At 39.7% G+C, this 11,722-nt stretch overlaps 1 protein-coding gene across 1 annotated transcript; it reads right to left on the bottom strand.

The window, feature by feature from the left end:
- Positions 1–2,547: 2,547 nt before the first annotated feature.
- LOC118817599 (B-cadherin-like) lies at positions 2,548–11,466 on the bottom strand. Its single transcript, XM_036584419.1, has 16 exons — positions 11,298–11,466; positions 10,947–11,064; positions 9,863–10,113; positions 9,145–9,285; positions 8,906–9,058; positions 7,940–8,084; positions 7,648–7,820; positions 7,419–7,547; positions 6,190–6,375; positions 5,851–6,095; positions 5,590–5,732; positions 5,285–5,509; positions 4,675–4,893; positions 3,680–3,810; positions 3,450–3,593; positions 2,548–3,205 (listed from the first exon to the last, which is right to left on the bottom strand). The coding sequence occupies exons 1-16, from the start codon at positions 11,346–11,348 to the stop codon at positions 2,993–2,995; spliced, it is 2,667 nt and encodes an 888-aa protein (XP_036440312.1). The 5' UTR covers positions 11,349–11,466; the 3' UTR covers positions 2,548–2,992.
- Between the last annotated feature and the right edge of the window lie 256 nt (positions 11,467–11,722).

Here is an 11,722-nt window from a genome sequence, read left to right as displayed (position 1 = left end):
AAATAGATTTGCAAATGTAGTTGAATACAGTAGTGTATTATAGATTTCTGATGGCTAAAACAGGGTTTCTCTTGTACAGATGATTTGCAGAGGGGGCAGGGTGAGGTACCAGTATGGAAAATATAACTGGTGAGATTTATTTCTAATTCTTTTGAATGCTTTATAGAATCATTAAAGTCAGCCAGTGAAGGCCTAATTGAAGCCAACTTGTTTATTAGCAAAAAATATTAAGCAGTTGACACGTTTAGTGGTCAGCTGAACCTATGATGATCTAAAATGGAGCAAAAGCCATGGTGCGGCAGCCCTGAATCACGTGATAACATGCTATCAGTGGAATTCAAATGCCAACAGGTGCGCTACTAAGGCCTCCCTATCTACAACACGAACAGTTCACCCCCTTGGAATTATAGGGTTTTTGTCAAAATTGAGTTATTCACATATTCTTATTCTAAATCACCTTTTCAACATTATGTGATGTTTTTTTTTATGTTGCATGCAATTTTGGACTGTTTATCTCCAAAGTCAACCTTCTATAAGGTTCTATCTGTGAGCCAGTCAGCACTTCGAACACACAGGATGACCAATCAGGTTCTGCTTCTCAGTTCTTTAAGAAATCTTTATGTCTTAAAACTTATAAATATTAAGCCTTAAAAGTATTCAAATAGTATACCATTGAATTGATGGACTCTTAATTACAACACAGAATTTATTTAATTTTTTCATCCATCTTTATTTTCTTTTGTTTACTGTCTAACCTAAAGGAAACAAACTAAAATTGACTTCTGGACTGGACAAAACATTTCGCACTGACCTTTATACTTAATCTATTGAACAGTGCTTTTGGAATAAGAAAATGATTACATACTAAAACAAGAAATAAATGTTATTAAAGAAATAAAATGTCATAAAAATGTCATAGAAAGCATTAAATTTGACTTTCTGATACATATAGATACAATGACGAGTAAACTGTTTGTGTTCCTTTAAAATCATAGCTTTTTTCATGTTTATATGAGAGAACCTTGTAGAGACAACCTTATAACTCCAAGCAGAAAGTGAGTTCTTAGGATTAGAAGGTTCTATTTGCATTTGACCTGTTTAAAAAAACTGTTTACAAATTTGATGGGATTTTGATTTATACATTTAGAATACATTTAGGGTGTCTGTCATTTTCATGTATTGAAGAGACGTGCCCCACATATCAGTTTTGCTATTTGGAATGCAAAATCTTTGAAGCTCGATATCTCAAAACTGCTCAGAACACAGGTAGAACCTTATAATTCCAAGGGGACGAATTGCCCTGGTACCAAACACAGATGCTTTATAGACACCAGGCACATTGGCTGAACCAGAAGCCTAAAACTTGAGCACAGCCCAGTGCCCTAAGAAAGGCATCACAGGCCCTAGCATGCTCCTTCAACTCAAGGTCAGTTAATTAGTGCATGTCAAGGTAGTCACTTCATTAGACATAAACAGGTTTGGATCTGTGGCAGCATTTTTCGGGTGTGCAGCCCTGCAGTAAAGTGAGGGGCAAAAGCCAGTACTGAACCAGTAGCAGGTGTTTAAAAAAAAAGGTGTTATTCTACTAAAATGATATGGTAGGGGGCCCCACATCAGGAGTGGCAACAGTAGAGGAGTCTCAGCCCAGTAATAGAGCCATACCTAAATACTATTTGATCCAAGCTTTTGCTCTACTGAGGTAATAATTTAGAGCACATTCAGCTGGAAGTCAAGAACAGCTCCCTGGGGCGAAGCCAGCTGTTGTGGCTACTGTTGAGCTGAGGGGTAATTTAAGATTAAGTGACCCTTATTAGTTCCACAACAGGGAAATTTCACCTCCGCATTTAACCCATCCGTGAAGTGAAACACCACATACACACTAGGGGGCAGTGAGCACACTTGCCCGGAGCGGTGGGCAGCCCTATCCGCAGCTCCTGGGGAGCAGTTGGGTTTAGGTGCCTTGCTCAAGGACACCTCGGTCATGTACTGTTGGATCTGGGGATCGAACCGGTGACCTTCCGGTCACAGGGCCGGTTCCCTAACCTCCAACCCATAGTTGTTGGGTTCCAAGCACCAATGCAGGAACTAGAGGAGACTGGCCACATTGGTCAGTAGGGAAGAAATAACTACAGGGTCTATACACACTCCATTTTGACCAATCTTTGCATTCATCTATTTAGGCCAATAGCCACACTGAAGGTGTAATAAAGGGACTGCTTTAAAGAAGCTTCACTAAATGGATGCACACATTCTGTCTCGGTGCTGTTTTTTATTTTCTTTTTATCCTCATGTCTGACACCAACAGACTAAGAGCAAAACTGAAGTCTTTAATTAAGCCCTGCCCTCTCCTGCAAATGAACACTCTTGAACTCGCCTGTCTGAACAGCTTCAAAGTGTTCCCAAGGGAATAAGCACAAAGCCAAAAAACACACCATAGTTTATAAAAGTGACCCAAAGAAGTTTCCCCTATTCCAATATAACCATTTTCAGTACGGTACATAGAATTAGAAGGGAGACTAATTTGCCTTTAAGAAAAATAGAGACAGATAAATGGCGAGCATTTATTTAATATAAAAAACAAAACATCTGCATAAACAACTTACAAATGGCTACACATAAATGTTAAAGTTCATGTATTGAAGAGACATGTTCCACATATCAGTTTTGCTATTTGGAATGCAAAATCTTTGAAGCTCAGTATCTCAAAACTGCTCAGTACAGAAAAGAATAAGGGGAATTTCAGACTGGCTTGTTATATAAGAACAGCTAGAACAAACAGAAGTGCTTCACAAAATAAAGCATTAACTGATTGCTTTGATTGTTAAATCTGTACCACTTTGAAAACCGAAAGATCAGCCTTTAATTAATTCAAGGGAAAAAAATGCCTATATTGCTGTTCCAGTACACATCACACACTACAATAACTATAAAACTGTCCCATATTTACACTTATCCATTCATTCATCCTCTTCATGCCAAAGTAGAACTGAATCTAAAGTAGCTCGTCTTCTCCTCCCCCGTACATGTCAGCGAGCTTCTTGAAGCGTGGGCCCCACTCACTCAGGCAGTTGTAGTCCTGGTCCCCAGAGCTGGAGGAGTTCAGGGAGCTGAGAGAGCCAGCGTCTGATCCACCCCCCTCGTTGTCAAACACCAGCAGGGAGTCGTAGGGGGGAGCCATGGGGTCGTTGTCTGCCGCCTTCAGATTCTATAGTACATGTATGTAACCGTAAGTGCTACGTATACATTCATTTCACTATTAGCTAAATCTGCATTTTTTTTTGTTCTGAAAAAAGCGTCATGAACTTAATTTCTAATTATGGCTTGCTACACACAAGAAATCAACCTTTTTTGATTAAAAATGTATTACAATTGTAAAATATGCTTAAATTTCAGTATTTCAACAGAGAGAGAGGTAAAATGAAAAAAATGCAGCTTGTTTCTCCACTTACATCATCAACAAAAGTGCCAATCTCCTCAGGGTTGGCGGGACGAGGCCGGTACTGGGGTGCAGGCATAAAGGTTGGAGCCACATCATTACGGAACACATCAGGACGGTTGTCGAGGCCCCTGTGCAGCACACTCAAGTCATAGTTCTGTGCAAATGAAAAGCCATTATAAGAACATGATGGGGACCAATCGTGGATGAACAACAAATAAAACAAACATCCAATGGGCCAACCTGATCATCCTCTCCACCACCCTCTTCATCATAGCAGTAGACATTGTCCCTGACAACGTCATCAGCAAGCAGAGGCTCTTTTTTCACTCTCCTCTTCCTCCTTACAAACAGGAGCAGCAGGAGGAGCAGCACTGCATGGAGAAGCACATTACACACCAAAATCAAGAGAAAATCCAAACTCCTTAAAAGTTTATATTACAACACACACACAATGTCACTGTAAGTGTCACTGCACTACTATGTCTGCATGTATGCATGTATGTACACACACCCAGCCACTAAGTTCACCTCCTTGTATCTACACTGTACATTTTATCAGCTACACTTACCATATTAGTACACCTTGTAGTTCTACAATTACAGACTGTAGTCCATCTGTTTCTCTGCATACTTTATTAGCCCCCTTATTCAATGGTCAGAACCCCCACAGAGCAGGTACTATTTGGGTAGTGGATCATTCTCAGCACTGCATTGACACTGATTTGGTGGTGGTGTTAGTGTTTGTTGCGCTGGTCTGAGTGGATCAGACACAGCAGTGCTGCTGGAGTGTTTAAACACTTTATTAGACACTCCCACTATATTGTTCCACATTGTAGATGTAAAGTCAAAAACAATAGCTCATCTGTTGCTGCACATTTTGTGTCAGTCATCCTCTAGTCTTTCATCAGTGGTCACAAGACGCTGATGGCTGGATATTTTTGGTTGGTAGACAATTCTGAGTCTAGCAGTGACACTGAAATGTTTACATACTCCAGCAACACTGTTGTGTCTCATCCACTAACACACCACCACGTCAGTGTGATTGCATTGCTGAGAATGATCCACAACACAAATAATACCTGCTCTGTGGGGGTCTTGACCATTGAAGAACATGATGAAAAGGGGAAACAAATGGACCACAGTCTGTAACTACAAAGTGCACCTATATGGTAAGTATATATATATATATACACACACACACACACACATACACCATGTGGAATAGAGCATCTTACCTAGCAGAGCTAAGATAGCCCCAAGTATTCCAAGTATCCCAGGCAGGCCAAAGGCTGCCACGGCCTTGTCACTGCATTGAACATTGTCTCCTGTGCAGTCACATACTGAAGCTTGGACGGTGTTGTTCTGGTAGAGGTTCATGGTGTCATATACCCTCATAACAACATTGTAGTCTCCCTGTTCCAGTCGAGTCTTAAGCCTTAGTAAAATTCCAGTTTCTACACAAAAAAGGGAAGAGGACACCACACACACACACACACACACACACACACAAGCAAGATTTACTTTTTAAATTAGTTCTAATAAACTAATCTTTCCAAATGACATTTTATTGAAAAAATATCAACGGTTCTTAAAATCTGGTGGTTGAGGCTAAGGAACAATCTTGCAGTAATATTTTACAAATATTGACAAAACTTTCTGTTCAACCTGAGTAAATAATTGTTAGTGGATACCTGAAGTGTTACGAAAACCTGTCTCCCACTCCCCCCAAAAAGTGTCATGTGACCTTTTTCACTACATAAACCATTTCTATCACAAAAAAGAGCGTTTGGTGGAAACGTAGCTATTGCGGCTACACTCCATTTCCCACAATAAAGGAGGGCGTACTTGTCTCATTCATCGTGGCAGTCCAGTTGTTCTTGCTGTCACCCTGGAGTTCCACTCTATATGGAGCTGCAAAGCCTGGTCCATCCTTATCAGTCACAGACAGCAGCACTGGAGCTGACTGCTTATTGCACACTTTGATCACTGTCTCCTCAATGGAAGGAGGGTTATCATTCACATCCTTCAACTCAATCACAAGGGTTCCTGTACCAGTTGCTGGAACTGGATCTGCAAACATGAACAAGCCTGTTAGAAGAAGCTACACCACTAAACATTTCCTTCTAATAGAGCATGTAAAAAGAAGTTACCATCATCCATGGCAAGAATCAGAGCTTTGTATGTGCCATCTTGCACAAAAGGAGACTCTCTGTCCATGGGGCTCCTCACTTTGACCAGTCCAGTCTCTCCATCAACACTCAGCCACTCAGCAGGATCAGAACCTACACGATACCTGCAAAACAAAACATGATACCAGATTACTACCACAGGGCTTATGTACCTGAATGAAAGCGCAATGCCCAACACCACCACACAGTGTGTCCACATAGTAACGTAAAACAAGATCTTACGTCACTTTCTGAGTCTTCGCTGTGTCTGGATCAGTGGCGGTGTACACTGTCAGTTCACTACCAACCGCCACATCTTCAGGGTTAGAAATGATTTTCTCCTCTGGGTCAAAAACTGGAGCTTCATTCACATCCAGAACATTCACAATGACCGTGGCAGTGGAAGTGGGCAGAGGTTTGGCAAACGGAACATCGTTCTCCGCAACAACCAAGAGAGTGTATTTGTTATTGTGCTCAAAATCCAATGGCTGAAAAGACAATACAGAGCAAAAGTCAGTGAATAGAAGAACTGAGACCCCCACAGCCACATGAAATGCCAAAAGAAATGGGGGACTGTGCTACCTTAACAGTAGTGATGATGCCCTCCTGTTTGTTTGGTCCTGTGCTAACATTGAAAAATCCACCATTGTTTCCACTAATGATCCTGAACTTGGCTGTCCAGGCAGGAGACTGAGGTTCATCTCCATCAGTCACTGGCATCTTCACCACCACAGCTCCTACTTTATTCTCTGGGACAGACACGTTGTACTGAAAGACAAATGCTTGCATTAATTCTACAATAAAAGTAACCACATTTCTTGGTTTGAACACACATGAACAGTAAATCAGATTGAATGCACTACAGTTACAACAACTAAATCAACATAATTGATCATTTTTGGAAACAAATCCTAATTAGGGGCTTGAAGTTTTAGATCTCCTTTTTATGTGATTTATTAAAAAGAGTGAAAATATAAATTGAGTGAAAAAAGCAAAAAATAAGATGTATTTAATCCAAAAAAGTTGGATCCTAGGAAAATGCATGAAACTGAGCTTATCTGCCAGGACAGCACAACTGTGTGTGAGCATCTTTGATAAAACACTAAATCCACAGCAGAAGCTCATCATTGTGAGTAACTAAGATAATAAAACCATAATCAAAACCAGTGATACTGTGTCACTGGTTTTCAGAATGTTTTAATAAGAAATTACTGGCTAAAACAATCAGCTGTATTTTAGAATAGTTTGGTTAAGTTGTGCATTTCCAGAAACCCTTTGGTTTTTGGTTTGCCATCCAAACAAAAACAGATTTTTAAGTCACTGAAAACATCAGGTTTTATTAAAGTATTTCCAACCACACAGAAACTAAGCTTTGCTTTATTATTAGATGGAAATTAATGTTTTTTGGCTTCTGCATCTTTCACACTGATTGAAATGGCAATTTCAAAGTAATGTAAAAGATAATAAAACCGCTTTTCTTTATAAACATGCAGAGGTATATGATAAAAATATGATTTTATATTTGAAAGAGCACAGAAGTTGAAGTATTAGTTTAAACAAATAATTGTTTTTAATTTTAAATATTCAATGTTAATGATTGACAACTAATAGTCACGCTTTCTTATTGGTCAACTGAAATCCCAGTGGATTGATCAACAGATTATGGAAATAATCTGTAATTGCAGCTCTGAAATACACATTTCTAGACCGGATAATATTTCAGGATTAAACACATTTAAATAAAAGGCATTCAGGTCAGTTTATTGTAAACCATGCTCTCTGTAAGCCATGGTGTTTCATAACTGCCTTACCGAGGTCTTTTCAAACTGGGGTGCATTGTCGTTGCTGTCCGTTACAGTAATAACAGCTGTTCCAGTGCCTACACGACCTTCACCCTTCGAGTCTGCAGCAGTAATCTTCAGTGTGTATTCAGGATATTTCTGAAAGAGATGATGTTCATTACACTGATGTTCTGAAACTGCTTTCATTTATTACCTCATTCCACATCAACTCATTTATTAATCTGATATCTGCTCTCACCTCTCTGTCCAGTCCTGCAGCGTTCATTCTGATTGCTCCGGTTTCAGAATCAATGACGAACATGTTTGGATCTGGCAGTTCTGGATTCTGACTGAGGATGGAGTATCTGACATCAGCATTGTCAGTGTTGGGGTCATCTGCATCAGTGGCTGTGACAGTCATGAACTCAAACCCTTAAGAGAAAGAGAATGAAATGTTCAGAACACAGTGACAGGAAAAACAGCATTACAGACTATGATACATAGCAGATCTTGGCCTCTTTAAACCTATTTAGTACACTTATTATAGATACCTATTGCTGAAGCTTCTGGAACACTGCCAAGGAAAGGATTTTGGGTGAAGACAGGCGAATTATCATTCGCATCGAGCACATTGACAATAATCTCCATGGGCTGTTCCTGATCCTTACCATCAGGTGCAATAGCATGGGCTTGAAGCTGAAGTTGGCAGAGAAAAAAAATACAATTAAATGAAGAATGCCTGGACTGATTTCTTGAGTTTTATTCAATTAAAGTTGCACTATGCTTTTTTGGTGATTTAGAGACTGGAAGTGTTGCAATTGAATGCAATGTGTGGAAGAAGCTTTTGTGACACCAGCTGTGGACACACTGCATTTGTGAAGTGAACTGCTCCTCTTGCTGCCTGGTGGCCAACTTTGGGCACGTGTCAAACACAAGCAGAAGTTGTAGGCTATTTCTGTGCCTCAATGCAGCCTAATATTGTTTTAAAAATGTGATTTTCAGCTAGTGAAATTATTTCTCACTTCTATTACCCACTGTAATAATCTCCTCCTAGATGTGCACATGTGGCTTGACCTTGTGCGTGACACGCAGGTTCCGCAAAAGCAATTTGATTGGTCTGTGCTAACTTAATTTGCATAAAGTTCGTCCTGCAAGAGAGAGCAGAGACAGCAGGGTGTGCATCAGCAGTTGCCGTGCTGGTTATATGTGTATCTCTCAGCACTATGATACGCTCTGTTTCACGTAAATTATCCAAACAATTCAAAGGGGAAAAAAAAAAAGAAATTCAACACTCCCAACTTGAAATGGCATCCCGCATCCCTGTACTTTTCAATTTTATCCACAAGAGGAATCTTATTTTTATTACATAATAATATGAAACATATAATAATAATAATAATAATAATAATAAAAATAATAATAAAAACAGTAATCCATAACCATATGAGCAACCTATGCAAATACGAGAGGAAAACAAACAAAAATCCAGCCAAACCAGCAGAACTAAAGTCTCTTACCACATATTTGTCTTTGGCTTCTCTATCCAGGGGCCTTGTAACATAGAGCGAGCCATTCTTTCTATTTACGGTGAAAAGTCCTTTTGGATCCAGGTTTGCTCCTTCACCAGTGATGTTGTACAAAATTTGAACCGTATCACGATTGGACTTGATCTGGACACAAATAAGGTACTTGGTAAAAAAAATACAATATCTGTAGCTGTAAGGACTGCAGCTTAAATTAGAGATTAATTACACACCTGCACTATGTGCTTGGGGAAAGGTCCACGTTCATTCTCTGGGATGTTTATTGGTGGAATCACCCACTCTCTCTTTCGCCTCCTCAACCCCCCTGAAGACTTTGGAAACTCCAGAACTGGGAGAGCCGAGCGGGATTCACTCTGAGGAACAAACATAACATGATTCTGTAATGATCCTCAGACATGCTTGGGTTTATCTCTTTAATTTGAGTTATGCAAATACAAGCAGACACTCTCCCATGTTAACAAAAACCAAAACACATGCCCACACACTCAAACACGTTGTTCCTCACATTTCAAAGCCTTTTGTTATTTTAATCATTGTCAAAAGCAATACCACCAGATCTCTTCAGCAGTATTCAGGGAGGGAATGTTCTCCACATCATTAAGACCAAAGTAATGCAGCCGTCACAATCTGAGGCACAAATCATGGGGTTGATCACAGCTCAGCTGCCCTCCATGTAACAAGGGTTCAGTTCCCTGTCTGTGCACCCTGCTACAACAATAAGAGTCCTCATATAGTATTAGGCAAGACTCCTAATATTATATTCACCTCTGGATAAAAGTGTCTGCCTGATGTAAGTGTAAAGGCGTGTATCATTAAGTCATTAGTGTCATTCAAAACTATTCCAAAGAAGCAACACATGAAAATACAATTACCAGTAAGACTGTCGATTCCACATACATCCACTAGAGGTCAGGCTAACTTTAAGTATACCTGTGCAGGGCTGACTGCCTCAGTGTCTTCCTGCTGGTGATGGTGGTCAGTCTTGGCCTCATGTTCTACCCTTACAAATGCAGTGTGTTTCTTGCCCTTGGAGTCCCAAACATAGACAGAGAACACGTTATGACCCTCATGTAGAGTGACCTGTCTCTTCAGTATCACAGTGCCATCAGCGTCCACTTGAAACCGCTTGTCTGCAGAGTCAAAAACTGTCCTTGATCTTGCGCTGCAGTTGTTGAAAACAACTGGAATAAAAATGAAAGATAGAAACATTAAAAGACAAGAACAAGATGACGTCTTGGGATGGTCAGAAAGCATGCACTCAGATACAGATCTGGACCACCAACCTTTAGTTTGATAACATGTACAATGCTTCTCATTTTCAGTCACATATTACTCTTATGTGAGTTAAAAAGTACCTTTATACAAGAGTCTCCAGGTCAAATCTGATTAGAATCTGATGGCCATGACACCATGAGGCAAAAGACACCATAACTTTGGCTTTAAGTGCTGTTTGAGCTTTAATATTGAAGTGGTGAGTAAACATAACTGCTGATCATGAATAAGCTGCCATTGTGCTGGCAACTAAGATCATAGAGATAAATAAATCTGCTTCTTTACTGTAGTGATTCAATGGCTTCGGAAAACTTGTCAACTGAACATCCATGAGAAATAAATATTCCAAATAAGATAACCTCTTTATAAGATTAAATTTTATTTCAAATTAGCAAAATACTTGAGCAACCTTCTCCTATGGGACTACTGTTTCATTTTCAGATCAAATAAATATTGTGATGCCTATAATGTATCATAAAAATTAAAAAATGAAAGTATTGTAATGTTCTATTTTTGCCATTTTTTGCCCACCTCTATTTCTACATATTTTCAGACAAATTCATATAATGAATCAACTAAAAACAGTATTATGACCAAAACCCCATGGCGTCAGGACAAACCTGCATCAACATGTATTATTGGAGAAATGCCAATAAACCAAACTTTCACCTTTGGCGGTGTGAAATACCTGAGCTAAAGCTCACTTAAAAACAGTCTGAGTGCTGCGTTAGTGCTGCCGTACCTCTGCCGAGCCGTCCGCCTCTGTGAAGCTGCTCTCTGTGCACTTTGAAAATGTACAGCTCAGAATCAAATCCAGGTGAACATGGTGGTGCAAAGTATGCAAAGCCAGGCGAAAGTACCTTCATATGGAGAAAACGGTCTTCATTTATCTCAAACACAGTGATTTACCTTAAAAACTAGACATGTGATACAAGTTGTGAAGAGAGTGTATTTAGTTTGGGGCACCCTGTGTGTTTTTTGTCACCTATCTAAGTTTCCTGGACTTTAATTTGAAAAAAAGCTGTTTGTCAGGATGGCCAATTAAAAAATGAAGGCCAATGTCATGGTGCACAGGTGAAACAAAATAACTTACCTGCAGTAAAACGATCAGAACTCCCAAGCCTACATTCCTTAAAAACTCCATGTGACAAACCTACTCAAGTGGAAGTCCCAAATGTGTTTGCCCTCTGACTGAAACTTCTCTTGGGGCTAAGATGAGAAAATATGTGCCAGCAGACAAAGAAAGCTAGTTTTAAAATAAACAGCAGGCATTGCCTAACATACTGTTCAAGTATAGGCACAGGTCCTCTAGACTCCACCTACAAACAGATGAACTACTTAGGAAACATCACAATAATGCTTCGCTCGACTGAGGTGTTAACCTGCAAAACTTGTTTGTTAAAGTTTAGTCTGACTAGTTTAAATGTAAGGTTCTTATCCAGCCATATGCCAAGGTACTTGTATCAGTGACCCTTTCAGTTCAGTTCAGTTCCTTTTTGGAGTGTAGTTCCTTCTATT

This window comes from Colossoma macropomum, unplaced genomic scaffold, assembly GCF_904425465.1.
Source record: "Colossoma macropomum unplaced genomic scaffold, Colossoma_macropomum, whole genome shotgun sequence".
Taxonomy (NCBI): Eukaryota; Metazoa; Chordata; class Actinopteri; order Characiformes; family Serrasalmidae; genus Colossoma; species Colossoma macropomum.
This window is presented reverse-complemented; position numbering and strand designations above follow the sequence as displayed.